Source organism: Orbicella franksi, chromosome 10 (genome assembly GCF_964199315.1).
Source record: "Orbicella franksi chromosome 10, jaOrbFran1.1, whole genome shotgun sequence".
NCBI classification, from domain to species: Eukaryota; Metazoa; Cnidaria; class Anthozoa; order Scleractinia; family Merulinidae; genus Orbicella; species Orbicella franksi.
In genome coordinates, this window is record NC_138154.1 from 21,854,017 (window position 1) to 21,872,818 (window position 18,802).

The following is an 18,802-nucleotide window of genomic DNA, read 5'->3' on the forward strand; positions in this document are numbered from 1 at the left end:
AAAATTGAAAATACGGATTAAATGAAGAGTTGAAATGCCCGCACTTCAGTTTGTAAAAGATTGAGAGGTCCTTGACTTCTCTGCGGTATACCAGTGGTAACAGGTTGAGACGTTTTAGGCGCTCATTATAGCTAACATCGGGTAACATAAGCCTAGTCGCGCGTCGTTGTACCCCTTCTATTCTTTTTATGCTTTTTGGCCATTTGAAATATACAACTATCGCAATGTAATTGACATGCCAAATTTCAACTGATTTTAGAAGCTCATAACTCTTCTAGTGTAATAGTCTCTCAACAAATAAGAGGTTCTAAAGAAAGAGCTTTGCTATGGGTATACCATATCTAAATGGTTAGTTTGGCCCGTGAAAATCAAGCGCGCTAGACGAAAACCTATGAAGGGAATTTTAACCAACTGCGCTAGTTTTAGACGACCGAGCGAAAACTTCGATTTCGCAGTCATCTTTATAAACATAATTCGACATTTTATTCGCGTGGCCTGATATACATTAATCACGGCTTTTTAAGGCGGCTTCAGAACATCAATAACCATCACATCACACAACAATGCATTTGTTCTCATCTATGTCGCCGTCTGCAACCAATGCAAAAGTGTCTAGCCAATCCGATAACATATTAGCCAGTGTGTCACTTACCCCAGCTCTGTCTCTGGCAACAAGTGCGTCAGAAGATGCAGAATTGAACAGTCAGGGTGATTTGATCTCGTCCAGTTCCTCGACGTACTTGAGCCAGAGCGCTTCCTCGTCAATGAGTCGTTAACTTTCTTTCCATTCGTCAGTCGAATGTCTTTCAACAAGTAACATAGCAAAGCAGGAAGGGGCGTCAGCAATTCGTTCGTGACTCAGAACGCTTCCTCGTTAGTGAGCGAGTCAATAACTTTCTTTGCACAAGTCAGTGGATTCTCACTCGAAGGGCGAAACAGGAAGGTAACCAGCAAAAGCCGCTGCTTGTTTTTAAAGGTTCGGCAGTAATTTAGAAAATATAAGTGATTGAATCGATGAGAGGCTCGTATTGGGATAGTTATTTAAAATTAATGCAATCAGTGACAATGTAGTTAAGTCCTTTGTTCATTCATTACACATTCTCTCATTATCTACATATATCATAATTATAAACACTGCTAATTACCTGATACTGTATTCACATTGCCTTTCACATTTTTCGTTTTTCTTGTCAGCTCCAACAACTCCAGCTCCAACAAGTGAGTACACATAATATCAGCGTATTTAAATAGTTCTTTTTATGTCTGTTTATGTAAATGATTTTATGACTCTACGTGAGGTACAATGAATAATATTATGTGTAAGTAAATGCCGTAAGTCTATTATCGAAGAAAGTTCGAAATGTGGCGTTCTGCATTTTTAGGTGGCCATATCGTACAACAAGCTATATATAGGTTATACATTTTTATTTTTATTTTTTCATTACATTGAAGCCGCTCCACATGAGAACATTATGTATCCATACGGCCCGCAGCATAATGATAACGAGTTTCGTCTTGAAGACTCTCCATACTTCTATTCTGGTCACTGCTTGAAGATCGACGCGGATTGGACTGGATTTCCATTCTTCTCGGAGAGGCATTACAAGCTCTACGTAAGTATAAAGTGTTTTCAAAATGACGTCACGGCAGCCATATTGGCATCTCCTGTCGATGTACCAAACCGATCCTGAAGGTGTTGACCTCTTTTCGTATGTAAACACTCATTCCAATAAAATTGCATTGCTGCTGGCCACGTAAGTGAAAACGCCTGTTTGTGAATATTCATGTAAGTCTATAGAACTTTTCGCTTTTATTTACGAAAGTGAACAATATTCCACTATAGAGTGACTCTTTATTGCCTCGATTCATCCTAAAATATAACCGTGTACCTAGATGGATTAGTATCCCATCAAGCAGCAGTACTTATAACAGATTTCTTCTCCATGAGGAAGTAAGACAGAGTTAACCGATGATAAATTCGTACACACATGTAATACTCGCTCTTTGCCAAACAAGAGTTGATGTGGTGTGCCTTAATCTAAACACCTTTTCTTCATTTTGTAGATATGCCGCAATGGTATAATCCAGTTGAATTATGAATGGAGCTGGTGGTGGCCACGGAAGTTTGGTGTCTACAGGTGGCTGAGAAATATGGCAATTATTGCACCGTTCTGGGCCACGACTGATATGTACTCTGCCTTCAGAGACGGTCACTCTAAGGTGTATTATCAAGTGTACACTCAAACCAAGGGAAGCTCTTCTAAAATACTCGAAATGGCCTCAGAAGATGTAAAGCTCTATGGCGACAGTACAACATTTGCCAACTTTGCTGCCAGTTGGGTTCTTGTTGTGACCTGGTACAAGCTCTGTCCATACGCTTACGACAACAACTGTCGTTGGGTAAGAAGTTTATCATCTACTTAATCAAAACTATAACAAAATCCTCGAACGTGATTGGCTATCAGCAGCCCGATTTGAGCATTAATTGGACAGTGTACGCTTCATGCTTGTAATTGGACAGTGTACGCGTCATGCCTGTGTAATTGGACAGTACGCGTCATTTTGCGCGCGCTGTTGCGGTGCACTTTGTTGAGTAAACTGCTGGGCTTTTCAGCATTCATGACGACGTTTAATCGTTCAGCGCTCAGTCGATGGTTTGTTTGTTTCTCGAATTTTGTCATAGTTTTGATTGATTGGTAACGGGGCTTCGCGTCGTCCAATTCAGTCTGTAATCATACTCGTAATTGACAAATCGGACTCTCGCTTACAGACCGAATTGTACTCCGCTTATTTACTACTACTACCAATGCTATTATTATTGAGAAAACGTTTCTTTAAACGACATGTCGCTGGGTAAGCATTTATTTTTCGTCTTTCTTCTGCTCATCTTTGATTACTATAGTTTGCGGAAACAGTGAATCGGTAGAGCCTTTTGCACGTTCTGATTGGATAATCAACTAATAACTAACTTTTCCCATAGTATTACTCCTAAAACTACTCGCATTGCCGCAGGTGCTGTTTTATGAACTATTGAGAAATTTGATGATATAATTATTACAGTCTTGAATATGCATGTAGCGATCTCGTACTTCCATAAGATCGAAACTGAAAAAACTTTGAAAGTGTCAAAAGTCCATTCAACTGAAGAAAAACGTAGTACGTTTTTATGTCGATCGCCTGATGTCGTTTAACTTTTTACCCAGTTTACCTCGCCTGATGTCGTTTACCTAAAGTTTACCTTTACCTTTGTCGTCAAGGGACTTGCTGTTGTTGATCGCTGACACGGGTTACTGCATTTTCTTGTATTTCCATTTGCAATCTAACTTTACTTTAATCTCTCTTTCAGAGTAACACTTTTCAAGCTGTCATAATTACGGATGGATTTAACACATTTTTGATGTACAACTACCATTATGGAGGAATTCAGTGGGTGGTTCCAGCGGATCCGTAAGTGGATTTGCATTGAATCCAATCAGCGTTCTCATGTGAGAAATGATTTAGGCTTATGCGTCTGAAGACTGACCATGGCTTAATAGTGGAAATCAATCTATCAATCGCTTTTCCCGTCCGTCTAGACATCGATCTTGTTATTTTGTTACCATTGTTGATGATGATGATAATTTTTTTTTTATTTTTTATTGTTGATAATTTTGTTGTTGTTATTTTGTTGTCGTTGCTCGTCTTTCCACTGAGGGCGTACGGGAAAAAGCATTCAAATTTTGTAACTTTCATTCTTGCAGGGATGATTACCGTTACTGGACTAGTTACTATGGTCTTCCTGTCGCTGGCTGGAACGCAGGAAATGATGGGAAAGATTATTACAACCACGAAGCGTGAGAGTTAAATTTACGTTTATATTAGTGTGGTGAAGAACAGCAGAGTTAGAGAGAGTTTAAAGATAGGGACAATTTTATACTTATTCTATCGTTGTGTCGTCTACTACAATGAAACTCTTATTCTGAGCTAACTGCAGTCGTTGTACATTACAAAAATGAAACTTTTACACAAGTATAACTACTACGCTTCTGATTGGTAGAAAAAAAAACTGGCGCCACTAACCCAACCATTCAAAACTAAAAACAAAACCCATCGTGACCCGCTCGTACCTTTTCCCACGTTTAGTGTCAGTTACACATATTTTCCTAGAGTTTTGATTGGTTCACTATATTGTCTGTGTCTTCCCTGATCGGCTAGAACTTCAGCTTTGGTTTTTCGACACTCAGTGAAAAATTGTTCATCTTCTGGGGTAAAAGTGTGAACTTTACTTTCGCTTTTTTTCGTATTTCAGCTCGGCTACATTTGCAATGTATAATCTTGATAAGAAAAAAGGAAATACAGGTTCGTTGGGGAGGTACTTTTGGAGGATTGAGGACAGCGACGGGAAAGGTGCACTGGAGAAGTGCTTAACATGGGCTGTTCTTAATGAATACGCGAACATTCGTTACTGGTACGACCGCCTAATAAAATCAGACCGGGAGATGGCATGTCCTTGTACTGAGTGGCAGGCGTGGCTGGACAGGGGAAGATTCTCCTGGAGCTGGTGGTATTCGTGGCCTGAAGTGTGTTATGAGTCCAGGCGTTCCAAATTCATATTTTATTATTCTACTCTGACAGGATTAGTTGGACTTCGGCTGAGACAAGAATGTTGCTACTCCACTGACTGGGAAGACTGGGGGTCTCTCAAGTTTGGTCCTCCTGACGGCGGTCACGTGAAAGTGACAGCTTTCTATTACTGGTCCAATCACGTGAAAACGTTCTCCTTGGACGAGGAGGCCTATCAATATTGCTGTGTTGACATACCTTCGTGCGATCTGTTTTATCTGTATCGTCCGTCTGATAGCTGTTCCCGTTACAGACCTCCACCAAGACGTACGTGTTACTACATATTATAGTATTTTGTCATAAAATGTAATGTCATGACACGTGACATAGCATGCCATCACGCAACGTCAGCTGAAGTCGTGCCATACACTTTTGTTGCTTGATGGTGCCACAATATTGCCTTTTAAGCTCTTTATTTAGCAACGCAACGACTACTGCATGAAAACACGACCGGACAATATGGCGGTTCCCGAGTCATTCACTTTTGAGCTCCCGACGCCCGATGGGAGAACGTGGTATGACGTAACATGACAGCTGGTTCATTGATTTATGTCGAATCAAATGCAAACGTAAATCTCCTGTTTTGCAATTTCAAGTAAAATTTACTTATTTCGTTGGTTTTATAATTTTCTAATTTTCATCACCAGCAATACTTAAGACATCGGCTTTTCAGCTCGGAGACAATCCTACAAGTAACAGCAAAGACCTGCGACCTTAGCTAGTTACCTACGTATTCTGTTTAACTGCTCGCTTTCATTGTTGATTCAGGTTGGTTCTGGGGTGATCCTCACATCAAGACGCTGGATGATGGAAATTACACGTTCAATGGACTTGGTGAATACGTCATGATTGATGCACAAAATGGAACATTCCAGCTACAGGCCAGAACAAAAGCTGCCCAGGGAAATTCAACAACCGCCACTATTTTCTCAGCCGGCGCAGCGAGAGAAGAAAATACGAGCACCATTGAAGTCCGAGTAAAGGAAGGCGGTGAGGGATATTTAAGAGATTTAATGCAAAGCAATCAAACCTCTATGCCTTGAGATTTAAAAAAAAAATAGATGCGAAATTTCTGACTACACTGCATCCGCTTTGTTCAAGAATATTAGCGTGTGTGGTAGTCTCTGTTTCTTAGAAACCATTGAAAAATAAAACTTCGGCCATTTCTAGTCATTATGGCGCAATTTGCCGAGAATCGAACGATGTTTTCAGCCGTCATTTTTATATTCAAATTTACTGAAACGCAAATATGTGCAATTGTTTTTCGCGTTATCAGGTGGATTCGATATTCTGATAGACCAAGAAAACTACACCGGCTACAACAGGCTGACAAACCAAAGTGTAGAAGTTGGTAGAAACCTTTCTGTCTCAAAATCGGAAGAAAACTGTTTACAGGTTTCTTTCCCGTCAACAATGTCGGTGAATTTCTGTGAGAAAAAGGACATGCTGTCGTTCGTCGTAACTCCTGCAGACGATTACAAGAATACCACCAAAGGCTTGCTGGGAACGTGGAACGATGACCCGGATGACGACTTTACATTGCCTAATGGAACAGTTTTGCCATCATCTTCAACGTTGAGGGAGATTCACTTCGGGTTTGGTGTAAAATGTAATTATATTTAGAGCTATTTTTTTCTTGACAGTTTTCTACCGCTGGACAGTTTTTCTTCAGGGTAAATATAGAATGAACTACGCCTTTATCGCCAAGGTCTGAGTCTTACTCAAGTATCAATGTAGTCCTTCATCTCATAATAAACGGATAAACGTTTGGGTGGTGAAAACCCAACCATTAATCGTAGTCTTGTGTATGGACACTAGTAAGTAATCCAGTTGGGACAAAAACGTATTAATTCTTCTCTAACTTCAGTGAGTAAACATGACAAGATTTAATAAAAACCCTTATAAGTTTAAGGAGGTTCTTGACCCAAACAGAAGACTATGGAAACTCTCTTAGTGCTTTCTTAAAATACAAAAAACCTTCCAAGACGATTTATCCACTTTAATGTGACAATAGCTTTCGTTACAAAGTAATTCTTTATGCTGATTTTGATGTTCTTTTAGGGCAAATCAACCAATCCCAGTCACTCTTCACCTATGCTCCAAATGAAAGCGTGGATACCTTTAAAAACCCTAGTTTCGTTCCCATGTTTGCGGATAACATCACGTGGCAAAATGACAGTTTAAGAGTAAAAGCTGAAGAAGAATGTGGTGAAGATTACGAGTGCCTGTTTGATGTGGCCTCTACAAACGATCTGTCTGTTGGCGTGGTAACCAAAGATATCAGCATTCAGTTGGTCAACGAATCGAACGCTCTTAGTAAGTCAGAAAAGGGTTATTTCATTCTTGTATTGAAATGTGTTTCAAACTTTTCGCCCTAGTTAAAATGGGTTACCGTTTAGGTGAGGAAAGAAATCTGCTCAGGTAGAAATTGCTGCTATACAGGTCAATCTCTAAACTTGGAAAAAACAGCTCTCACTTGCTGAGCTGTATATAATTTGTTTCCGGTTTCCATTTTACATAGTTGGTTGATGAGTTATATAATTGCTTTATTTTCACACCCTTCCTTTCAATATTGCTTTTGTAGACAACTTCCCACCCAAGATAGTAACCGAATCAAATGTGATAAATGCCACACTTCATGAAACAGTTAAGCTGAATATCACTGCTGTCGATAACGATACAATAACATTTCGTGTGATTAACAAGCCTGCTGAAGCCACGGTGAAGCAAAGTGGAAACGTGCTGCACTTTACATGGAATGTTACCTCGTCTCAAAAGGTAGGCTACAAGTTATCTTCTACATATAGTAAACGTTGAGGACATTGAGCTGACATAAAAAAATTGTTTTCCGCTCAAAATTAAAGGAACTGAAAACAGTAAATCTCTTTTACGCGTGGCGTAGCTTAGTTTCTTAACCTCTTTTTATAACTTAAACCATTATACGTCATTTTTTGCTGAAATACTAGTGTACTAAGTTGGGAAAATCCTAATGAATTACAATCAAAACGAATTGTTAAGAATGAAGAAAAAACTGAGAAAACAACGACCGAAGAATTTGAAACTTTTTAGTCAAACCGTAACTTTCAGTCAACTTTCCAATGTCGCAGTGCAATAGTAGAATATCAATTGATAGTTTCCTTTGATTAACCTTGTGAATCAGAATTCAAATCTGTTTCGAGGAATTCCACGAGGTCTCAGGCATTTTCTGCGAAATATCATGGCTGAAGAGGGTGAAAACGAATTACAATTATCTTTTTCTCTTATTGTAGTTCAATCTGTCATTCGTTGCTACTGATGACAAAGGCGCAAGTGCCACCTGGAATCCAACAATTAACATGTGCGCCTGCAACCACGGTGGTCAGTGTGTGCAACCAGAAGAAGGTGACAATGTCAACACTGACAGCAAGTTTGTATACATGGGTTGTGCATGTCAGGGGGGATACACAGGAAGGTTCTGTGACAGTGACATTGACGCCTGCGAGAGTAATGGTCAACCGTGCTATACAGGAGTTGAGTGCATTGATCTTCCACCGCCAGCCGATGCCAGTGGGTATGAATGTGGACCCTGTCCATCAGGATATACTGGAGATGGCGCTCAGTGTGTAGGTGAGCTTAAAGGATTGGCAGGGTACCTTGAGGATGAAGGAAGTTCGTTTTCCTTTTAGAAACGACGCTTTTAAATACGAGAACGAAGTTCCAAAAATGGTACTTCATATGTTATTTGCAAAACATTCGGACGATTTCGATTTCAGACAAAAGAAGTGTCCGAAATTTTAAGGGTGCGAAATATTTAGAGTACAGTATAAAACCTTGAAGTAGTTCCAAAGCTCTCAGTTGTCTTTATTCCGTGCTCTATAAAGCAAACCCTAGTTGAGACACTGCTTCACATACGTAACGGAGCATTCTTAAGACCTTGAGGGTGCAGTAAAACTATCATTTTCAAAGATGTTGTTTCACTCCAATTCGTGTTTTGAAAGCGTAAATTTACTCTAGGCATGTGTCAGCAAAGTGTCCGAAATTATTGTCCGACATTTTTCCGAAGAAAGTTAAAACCTGTCCGAAAATCAAACGTCCGAAATTTTTTGCAAGGAATTTAGTCGATTTTGAATGGCAGGGGTTCATAATTTATGACTGCCGAGGTGAAATGACCGACAATTTTGCATACCTCTTACACTGTCTTGTTTTACATCCTCTTTCTCGATTTTGATGTGACTGCCGCTATTTATTCGCCTATACATGTTCTCTCCATTTTCCAGACTTTGATGAATGTCAAAATAATTCGTCAAACGACTGTGAACAGCTTTGCGTCAATTTTCCGGCTTCGTTCTTCTGTGACTGTCGCGACGGATACGAACTAAACGCTGATGGTCGTAGCTGTGATGGTAAGACATTTGCTGGATAGAATTTACATCACTTAAATTTTTAACTGTTTACGTGTAAAGCTCTTTAACCGCGGCGTTATATGAAGTGCCAAAACCATATTTAAAAAATCTTTCTTTCAGGGCTTTATCGATCGTTCGATCATTTTCAAAACAAGGTGTGGCGTTTTTCAGTTTTCCCGCGTCCCTAGTCTAAATTTAGCCGATGGGAGTTTCGTCTTTCAGCGTGGTCTAAAACCAAGGGATAAAATTTAAGGCTTGAGGAAAAAGCGGGACAATTCGAACATAATCCCTTTCTCAGTAGTTCCAATACAGGCTTGATACAAGAAGGATGACTCTGAGAAAAAACCTTTATGTTCCGGTTAAAAACTCTTTTACTATTCAATTTAGAATTTGTAAAGGATAAGTCACCTGTAAACTTAGTATGAAATAATTAACTGACCATTTTATCGATAGATATTAATGAATGCGAACCTTCAAATGACTGCATGCAGCAGTGTACCAACAGTATAGGGAGCTACAATTGTTCATGTGACGAGTTTTTCAAACCTGATCCTGCTGACTGGAGAAAATGTTTAGGTGAGTTTAATATCTAAGCAGGAAAATTAACGTGAGTAAAGTTACATGACGTTTCGACGACTTCATGTCATCATTGTCGAATGAATAAATTAAAAATAACGGCAAGGCATATTTATAGTACGTAGGATGTGAGAAAATGAAATTAGCAAACGTTACGTGAAAACATTCATGTAAAGAGTTTCGCGCGAAGGGAATCCGCTTGCGTGTTCAGCTTGGGTCTTTTGTTCTTAATGAACACTTGCCGCCACCTCCATCAACGCGTAGAAGAACATAAACATTCCGTGATCGGGAAACGTTTCAGGGTCGAGCATGCCTTAACACCTGACAACATAGTTAAGAACTTTAAAGTCCTCAAGAAATGCCGTGGCAAACTGGAATGTTTAATCTTTAAAATTTAGGCTAAACTTTTCAAGATGCGTAAACCGTGAAGTAGCTTCTTTAAGTAGCTTAGTGCTTCACTTGCAGCACAGTTTCTTGCTTGGTCACGTGATTAACTTTTCTTTACAGCCAAAAACCCTTGTACCTCTGGACATGGCTGTCAACATGTCTGCTTCAAAGGAAGCAATAACCAACCAACGTGCGACTGTTTTGCTAATTACGAGCTGGAGAATGATGGAAAAACCTGCAGAGGTACATGATAGTTTTGTTTTTATCGAGTAGTAGTTTTTCGGAGCAGTGGTGTAACGTTCCTACAAATCATTAAGATGCACAAGATGAGAGAAGCTCAAGGCATAATCCTGAGCAATCTTCATTTTTTTTTTTTTTTTTCCTGATTTTTGATTTTTAATGAGTGTCTTAAGGTTACAGTATACCTTCGGGTCGGCAATTTTCTTCAAATTTGGATTTTTGGGTCAAAATAGTGGTCGAAGAATAATCTCTAATTTCTGAAAACCATTTTTGAAAAAGGCTAAATATTGGCGGAGAAATGGCGGTTTTACGTTTTCACCGGAAGTAAAAGTTTACCTCTTGATAGACAGCCCTATGGCGCGTATGCAATCAAGCGAGACGATTTTCGCGGGAATTACCTATATGGATGTCACGAATTGACTACTCAGTTGATCAGCATTGTTGTTCTGACTACCCAGCATTTTTGGTATTAGGCGTGTCTCTATTAAGTTATAAGTAAACATAGACCACGTTTAACCCATGGACCAGTTCGAAAAAGCGAAAACAGCGAAGAACGAATGAAAATACATCGATGAGTGAAGAAGCGAAAGTTCGCCACGTGGATGAAGCTATAGTTATCGTATAAGGCGGGCAAATATTCGTGGTAAGAGAAAAGAAAGGTTCTGTAAAAATTTCGGAACTTGACAGTAGTAACAGGGATGCTGACAGAGACTCTTCTGATGAGTCCAATATCGACGAATCGTCGGACTCATTGAGATCGTCTGAAATATTATCCACGCACAGTTGCCCACACACAGTTGTTCTCCGCGCTTTCTTTTGTTTGTTTCCTTCGCTCAGCCACTCCAGCGTTCGTATCCTTTTTAGTCTTCCCCATTTTGCCAGACCAGCTTCAAGAAAAACCGAGCTACAGAAAAATTCTCTCTCTGCCTTCGGTTCCTTGAGCGCATTGCGAAACACAAGAGTTTTTTAGAGATTCGCGCGTAAATTTCACCAGGAGGTTAACGGTAGTAAACTTTCCCTGCACTGATTGGCTTAGTTATCTGAGAACCCAGTTGAAGGCGTTTGTGGGCGGAGTTTGTGGGCGGAGTTTGTGGGCGGAGTTTATACCCCTGAAGGTATACTGTAACCTTAAGGTTACAGTATACCTTCAGGGGTGTCTCGCGCGCAAGCGATGTAGCGCGTGCAGTTTAAGCTGTAGATACCTAAACCCCATATCAAATTAAAGCCTATTGGCATGGCTATCAAACTATACCAAGAATTTTGAAAGAAACTGAATTGTCGAATTTTTCACGACCACTAAATGCGAGCGCCCGAATCACCTTTCGAAAGCTACAAGTCAAAGCGAATTTCGTTTTTCGCCAATTTAATTTTTTCCTCGGTTTCAGGGCCCAAAGCGCTTAAAAAACGTGTCTGCGTTTTGGCATATTCAATTGCAGTAAAAAGTTACAGAACATTTTCGAAACAGGATTAAAAAAGTGTGGAGTGATCGTACAAAAATCGCTCTCGAAGAAAAAGTATTTCGAAATTAACAATTCCCAGATACCCTTTTGTAGTTTATATGTTAAACTAGCCACTGTCCAAATTTAAGAGCAATTGAACAAATTCCCTTTGAGTTATAACTCTTTAAAGTGTCAGCTTCAAGTGAAAAAATTTATTCGAGAAAACAGCGCTAAGAAAAATTTTCTGCTTCGCAAACAAACTCCGCCCACAAACGCCTTCAACTGGGTTCTCAGATAACTAAGCCAATCAGTGCAGGGAAAGTTTACTACCGTTAACCTCCTGGTGAAATTTACGCGCGAATCTCTAAAAAACTCTTGTGTTTCGCAATGCGCTCAAGGAACCGAAGGCAGAGAGAGAATTTTTCTGTAGCTCGGTTTTTCTTGAAGCTGGTCTGGCAAAATGGAGAAGACTAAAAAGGATACGAACGCTAGAGTGGCTGAGCGAAGGAAACAAACAAAAGAAAGCGCGGAGAGCAACTGTGTGTGGGCAACTGTGCATGGATAATATTTCAAATGGTCTCAATGAGTCCGACGATTCGTCGATATCGGACTCATCAGAAGAGTCTCTGTCAGCATCCCTGTTATTGCTGTCAAGTTCCGAAATTTTTACAGAACCTTTCTTTTCTCTTACCACGAATATTTGCCCGCCTTCTACGATAACTATAGCTTCATCCGCGTGGCGAACTTTCGCTTCTTCACACATTGATGTATTTTCATTCGTTCTTCGCTGTTTTCGCTCTTTCGAACTGGTCCATGGGTTAAACGTGGTCTATGTTTACTTATAACTTAATAGAGACACGCCTAATACCAAAGATGCTGGGTAGTCAGAACAACAATGCTGATCAACTGAGTAGTCAATTCGTGACATCCATATAGGTAATTCCCGCGAAAATCGTCTCGGTTGATTGCATACGCGCTACAGGGCTGTCAATCAAGAGGTAAACTTTTACTTCCGGTGAAAACGTAAAACCGCCATTTCTCCGCCAATATTTAGCCTTTTTCAAAAATGGTTTTCAGAAATTAGAGATTATTCTTCGACCACTATTTTGACCCAAAAATCCAAATTTGAAGAAAATTGCCGACCCGAAGGTATACTGTAACCTTAATTCAGCATGCAGAAGATAGATCTGCTTGATTGTTATAATGAAGTGTTTTACAGTGTTACGGCTCACGACAGCTGACGTTTGTAGTTTCCGATAATAATTTAAGGAGGAATTCGCTTTATTCTCGTGTATAAAATTCCAAATACTCAGAGAACAAGAAGACGATTCAATTAATCCCTTCGGGTCGGAATCCCGAGTAGACTTTTGTTAAATTTTACTTAATTATTATATTAGAGTATGAGCTCGAGATTTCTACTGCATGCAGATAGTTGACAAGGGAGCAGCCTGGGCCAGCCATCACGCAAAGAAATGGAAAACGAATAATTTATTAAATGGGCCTTTTCCGAGTTACCCTGTGTCTGTTTCAAAACGAGTCTTCGTGCAAAATCTTTCATATGCGTTTGATTTACATGAAAATGAGCCTGAAGGCGGAATTCAATTTCATATGAATGGTTTTGCAAGAAGACCATTTTGACACAGAGGCAAAAGGCAACTCGGAAATGATCCAGTGATTTAATATAAATCTACTAGTCGTTCAAAACATCATCTAAATCTTTTTCTTCAAAGACACTTTGAAAACGCAAAGAAACCGGCATTTTGATATCAATCGTTCACTGTGACTCACTATCTACAACAGAAAAGATAGTGAGTGGCGTAGCCAATAAGAGAACGACATTCGTGATAGAAGGTTTGTAGTTTTAGACTAATATTGAATATTATTGCAGCACGTTCACTTAACTGATGTAACGCGTTAACAATACAGAAAGATTATGAAATATTAGCTGCTGAGATGGAATATCACACACCCAACCGATATTATAATCATTATCTACCATCTAATTTTCTGATTTCATTTTCAAAGACATCAACGAATGTGATCCAGCTAATCCTCGCCATCGCTGCAACCAGATTTGTGAAAACACCCCAGGAAGTTATAACTGCTCATGTGAAGAAGGATTCGAATTGAACAGGGATGGTTACCAATGTGAAGGTATTTAACATGTAATCGTTAATCTCATTTCATTAGCTTTGGTATGATGATTTATGTTTAAATCCGTGGCCAAAAGGACTCGCAAGTAGTCGCAAGCTGAAAACTTGGTCTACTTTCAACTCCGTTTGGCCAGGCTTTGCGCGCACTTGCGTTGACTTGCGATGACTTGCGCTCAGTTTGGTCGAGACCAAATTTGCACGCAAGTTGACGCGACTTTTCACCGTTTGACCACGTACTCAACGAAGTCAACGCAAGTTGAGTGACGTCCATTAACCTATTATTAGCCAACGAAATACAGGATATGTCTGCCTTGAAATGGGTTTTTTTTGCGACTTGCGCACACTAGCGAATAATCTCGCGAGTCCGCTGGTTTGGCCACCCAACGTAATTCTCGACGTAAGTTCAACTTGTAGCTACATGCGACTACTTTCGAGTCCGTTTGACCAGGACTTAACAATAAATACATAATGCGCTTTGTGTCGAGCCTACAACCGAACTGTTGGACGAAGAAAAAAAACGAAAATGTTACTTTATTTGTTGTATTAATTTAATCAGATGTTAATGAATGCCTGGATGAAGATTTGTACAACTGCACGGATGAGTTCCACAAGTGCGTCAACACTCGCGGCTCGTACAAATGTGAATGTGAACAAGATCTCTACTTTATTGATGGCAAATGCAGAGGTAATCAGAAATGAATTAGTATGGTAATCAAATAATGACGAATGAAATTAGGAAATAATTTCACGCAATCAAATTTCAATCATTTCATGCAATCAAACTCATTTTCATAAGAAAGGTTTTGCACGAAGACTCGTTTTGAAGCAGAGGCACAAGGTAACTTGGAAATGGCCAACTGCCTTGGGCTTGCCTCTCTACACTCTGGCTATGATTGGCTCAGAGCAGTTGTCAACTGAGTGTCGAAATTAATTCGTGATTGCTCTGTTTTTGCATTTCTACTCCAAGTGATTGGTTTGACAAACGCCGAGCAACTTTCTCAAACAATCAGAAGTTAATTCAAAACCAATCGCGAGTTGTCGCACGCTCTGCAGCAACAGCATGAATGTGCCTTGAGTTTTGAATGGTTCACTAAATTTTCTGTGTCCTTTGTGAATGAGCAAAGTTATGTTTTTGGCTTTAAAAGAGATATAAACGCTTGTACATAACGTTTCGGCGTCATTGGTTTACAACATCTTATTGAAAACCTCACTAAAAGAGCTTTGTGGCTAAAAAACGCGCTCTCTCATAACTTGAATTCTTGTTAAAAGCAAAATGCTAAAAAAGTAAGATCGCTTCTACTTGCTTTGTAATTTAAGAGGTCGAGATTGTTTGAGTCCGTTGTCTGCCATACATCCCAATCTTCCTTAATCTTGGCCGTCTTTGTTCCTAGCTTTTTGCTATATTATCGTTGTCTTTGGTGTCTAGAATATCAAAAACAAAACAACATCTTTAAAATATTTATTTAGGTCTAGAGAAGAATGAGACAGCTCCCAAGCCAGTGTTACCGGAACCGCGTGTGCCATCAAAGAAAGAGAGGGAAGAAGCTGTACAGTTCGTAATTCCCCTCACAAGCGATGTAAGTGTTGTCTGCGTAGTAATCAGCCTTACAATTGCTTTGTTGTTATATTTCTATTTTTTTTTTTTTTTTTGATCAGATCATTGTTATATTTCTATCTTTTTGCTGATACCAGCAGCATTTTCGTTTTCTGTCCCTTGAATCATTTGTATTAAGTAACATACCACTTTTTGTACGCTCACTAACAGAAAAAAAAAACAGAAAGAAAATAAACACAAACAGTCTAAACTCAATAACAGTAAACTCTTGGAAGCACAAGATCTTTACAGAAAACTGAAGAGTTGTTTTTGATAACTCATGAATGAGTTTCACCTCGACATTTAAATACCCTATGACGTGTTCGCGCTAATTGTTTCTGCGCATCCTTACTGCGCACGCAAATTCACAAGCCACGTCATGCATGAGAGCGCGCGCTTAGAAATAATATGAACAATGAATGGGCAGATGGCCACGGCTATAACTTTGCCTGGCTTTAACGATCTTGGACGTTCGGTGACCCCTATTTTTCTTTTGATGGATGTAGAAAATTTATCAACTAGAATTTTGAATTTTTTGCAAAATGCACCATAGAATTCCGTTCTTTTTAGCTCTTCGTTTATCTGTGCGACGGTTTCAAATGCCTCTTGAAGGGTTAAGTTTTGTGAAAAAGTTGGTAACATTTGGAATTATTTACGCAACAGACCCACCTCTATAAAATTATGACTAAAATCTTTTGCCTCCGTTGACTCACCTTTGATATTTTTAACTATAAACCCCTGTAGACCGTGCTGAATTACGTGCGTCAATTTTTCAAAATCAGGGTAGTTTTCCACACGCTTTTTCTCTGAAATGAATTCGGTGACCCAATTTTTTGGCATTTCTGACACAAGTAACTCATTATCTGACTGCACTAAGATTTTAAAAAATCTATCGACTGAAAAATTTCGCGCGAACGTCCTTAAATAAAAGCTTATATTGACCAGAGCTCCTTTTATCATCTTTGACAGTTTGAATGGGATTTCGAAAAGGACAAGTCATTCAAAGACGAAATGGCGTCTGTAACAACGGATTTCTGCACGGAGAACAGGACAAGATGTGCCCTAAAGAACGCCAGGCGAAAAAGGTGATCACTGATTGTTTACCGAATCTCAGAACTACATGAACTAAAGAGGTCCACTTCTGAATAAAACACATTACAGGGGTAGGGGTGGGGGGAACCTGATAAAGTTATCTACGAGGAGGATATCTTTGACAGAAGAGGTAACCCTTTCGCATAGCTATCATAGACGATATGGTGCCCTTTCAATTAACTTACACTCTTTTGGGTTGAGTAAGCCTTTAAAATACTACACCGACAGAAATATTGAATTGATTACAGACGTCTTCGTGCAATTTGAGCTCAACTTGAAATCCTGTCTGGCTCATTAAAGTCCGCTATTATATTGAGACCTTAAATCTTCCTTGTCCGGAATGTTTTTACATTCTTTTAGTATGTCATGTATTGTTTTTCTTTGCTTGTTTTATTTTGTTTTAAACAAGAGAAGATCAAGGTAAAAGAGTGAATCCCGCATATATGCCTTACACCCAAGGTAATCCCTCTTAAGTTATTTTAAGACATGGCACCCTGTTCTTCCTTTCGAGAAAGCTGCTTGGGTTGTCCACGCGTCGCGCGAGAAATTTATAGCCCATAAACTCTCTTACCTTTATTTTCTCTTGGTTTTAAAGCATATGATTTGAAGCCACTTTGTTCGCCTCTAAGGCCAGTTCAATGTCACACATGTTAAGCTTAAATAATTGGAATTAAGACTTTGACTAACTAATGTATTTTTAACATTCAATCTTGTCATCAGACGTTCCCCTTTTACGGACCTTTACACCACTGACCAGGTTCACCTACTGCCTGGTTACCCTAGCAACGCATCGGGCTCTCTCCAGGTAGCGTTTTACGTGCAGCAGCCGCTTGGACTCTTCATCGGAAATATCTCGGTCCTGCCTCGCAGTATTCTGGAAGAGATCGTTAAAACTCACAAGTCCGCGCTTGAGTTAGCCATTGGGGCAAACATCTCTGATGTAGAAGTTCTCTTCAAACCTACCACGCCGACCACGTCACCAACAGCGGGACTAGATGAGCCAAGCAATGTTTGGAAGTGGGCTGCCATTGGTGTTGGTGTAGGAGTGGTGGTCATCATCTTGATTATTTTGATCGTGTTCTGGCGGTAAGATATAATTAACTCTTTGTTGATTCTTTGTGGTACTTTGGAAGTCAACGGAATATCGACAGTAGTCAGCTATACGACATTGCATGAAGTTATCGTTAATGGTTAGCCCTGCCAAAATGTTTCGTGAAGGCGCGGTGGCCTCATGGTTAGTGCGCTTGAGTAAACATGGATCGAGCGGTCCAGATTCGTGCCCTGGCCGGGACATTGTATCGTGTTCTTGGGAAAGACGCTTTACCCTCACAGTGCCTCTTTCCACGCAGGTGTATAAATGGGTACCGGCGAATTTGATGCTGGGGGTAACCCTGCGATGGACTATCATCTCATCCCGGGGGGGGGGGGGGGGAGATGGAAATAATCCTAGTCACTTCATTCTACAGAAACCGGGACAAACCCCGCCTTGACTGTCCCTGATGAGCCACTTGACTCGTACGTAGTCTTTATCTTTTTTTAACCTACTAAAATGCCAAAGTGGAGATAATCAATGTCTGTCGAATGCCACTCGAGAGAAGAGGAAGAAGAATTCCGTTGAGCAAAAGTTGCAGCAAAATATAACACGAGAGCGTTTTCAGTAATTTTTTTTTTCCTAATTTTTGTTTCATTTTTAGCCTGAAAAAGAAAGCAACAGTGGTGAAGCCCATGCCAGATGATGATAATGAAGAAGCCATAATTATGGCACCTTACAACCGATCGTCAAGACCAGAACGTAGAGACGCGTGGGAGAGTTATACCTTCTCTCAACCTTAAATAGAATTCTCTACAGCATTTACCATATCTAATTAAAGAAGTTGTTCAATGAATGTGTTTTTGAAGACAAACTATAGCACGGTGGAATCCCAATTTCTCGAACCCTCATTTTTTCGAACCTCCCGATAACTCGAACCAAAATTCGTTCTCTCTCCTCAGTCGAACACAGTAATTTTACGCCCGATTTCTCGAGCTCTCCAATTTTCCGACCCAATTTTCGTTTCCCTAGCTATGAGGTTCGAAAAATCGGAATTCCACTGTATTTCATTGTGTTTTGTGGAGGTATGACCCGCTTTAACTCGCCTTTGCTGCCTGCAGGCATGCCCAAATTTGTAAATTCATATCTCTTTAAAAGAAATAAAACGTGTGTACATACATACATAGGTACTCGTATATATTTAATTGTATTTATATTTATATTACATTATATAAAAAATTTAAAAAAACTCGTTTATTCGCTTATTATTAGCTACTTCAGTTATTAACTGGGTGAAAGGTCTTTTA

The 18,802-nt window shown here is 39.7% G+C and overlaps 1 protein-coding gene across 6 annotated transcripts in view; it reads left to right on the plus strand.

Annotated features, from left to right (window-relative positions):
- The window catches only part of LOC145500191 (uncharacterized), a 47,454-nt gene extending 28,743 nt beyond the window's left edge, over window positions 1-18,711 (plus strand). For 2 of the 6 annotated variants that reach the window (XM_081479700.1, XM_081479702.1), the window contains 20 exons: window positions 1,195-1,218; window positions 1,453-1,613; window positions 2,065-2,400; window positions 3,347-3,447; window positions 3,741-3,833; window positions 4,289-4,869; window positions 5,371-5,592; window positions 5,879-6,211; window positions 6,664-6,918; window positions 7,187-7,380; window positions 7,872-8,208; window positions 8,859-8,984; window positions 9,438-9,560; window positions 10,068-10,190; window positions 13,652-13,780; window positions 14,336-14,464; window positions 15,247-15,356; window positions 16,343-16,458; window positions 17,186-17,551; window positions 18,160-18,709. In XM_081479700.1, the coding sequence (XP_081335826.1) occupies window positions 1,195-1,218; window positions 1,453-1,613; window positions 2,065-2,400; window positions 3,347-3,447; window positions 3,741-3,833; window positions 4,289-4,869; window positions 5,371-5,592; window positions 5,879-6,211; window positions 6,664-6,918; window positions 7,187-7,380; window positions 7,872-8,208; window positions 8,859-8,984; window positions 9,438-9,560; window positions 10,068-10,190; window positions 13,652-13,780; window positions 14,336-14,464; window positions 15,247-15,356; window positions 16,343-16,458; window positions 17,186-17,551; window positions 18,160-18,298 (3,998 nt within the window). In that variant the 3' untranslated portion in view covers window positions 18,299-18,709. Of the gene's footprint in view, window positions 1-1,194; window positions 1,219-1,452; window positions 1,614-2,064; window positions 2,401-3,346; window positions 3,448-3,740; window positions 3,834-4,288; window positions 4,870-5,370; window positions 5,593-5,878; window positions 6,212-6,663; window positions 6,919-7,186; window positions 7,381-7,871; window positions 8,209-8,858; window positions 8,985-9,437; window positions 9,561-10,067; window positions 10,191-13,651; window positions 13,781-14,335; window positions 14,465-15,246; window positions 15,357-16,342; window positions 16,459-17,185; window positions 17,552-18,159 lie in introns of all 6 variants that reach the window. The other 4 variants (XM_081479703.1, XM_081479705.1, XM_081479706.1 and 1 more) reach the window with 4 other exon arrangements.
- The last annotated feature ends 91 nt before the right edge of the window (window positions 18,712-18,802 follow it).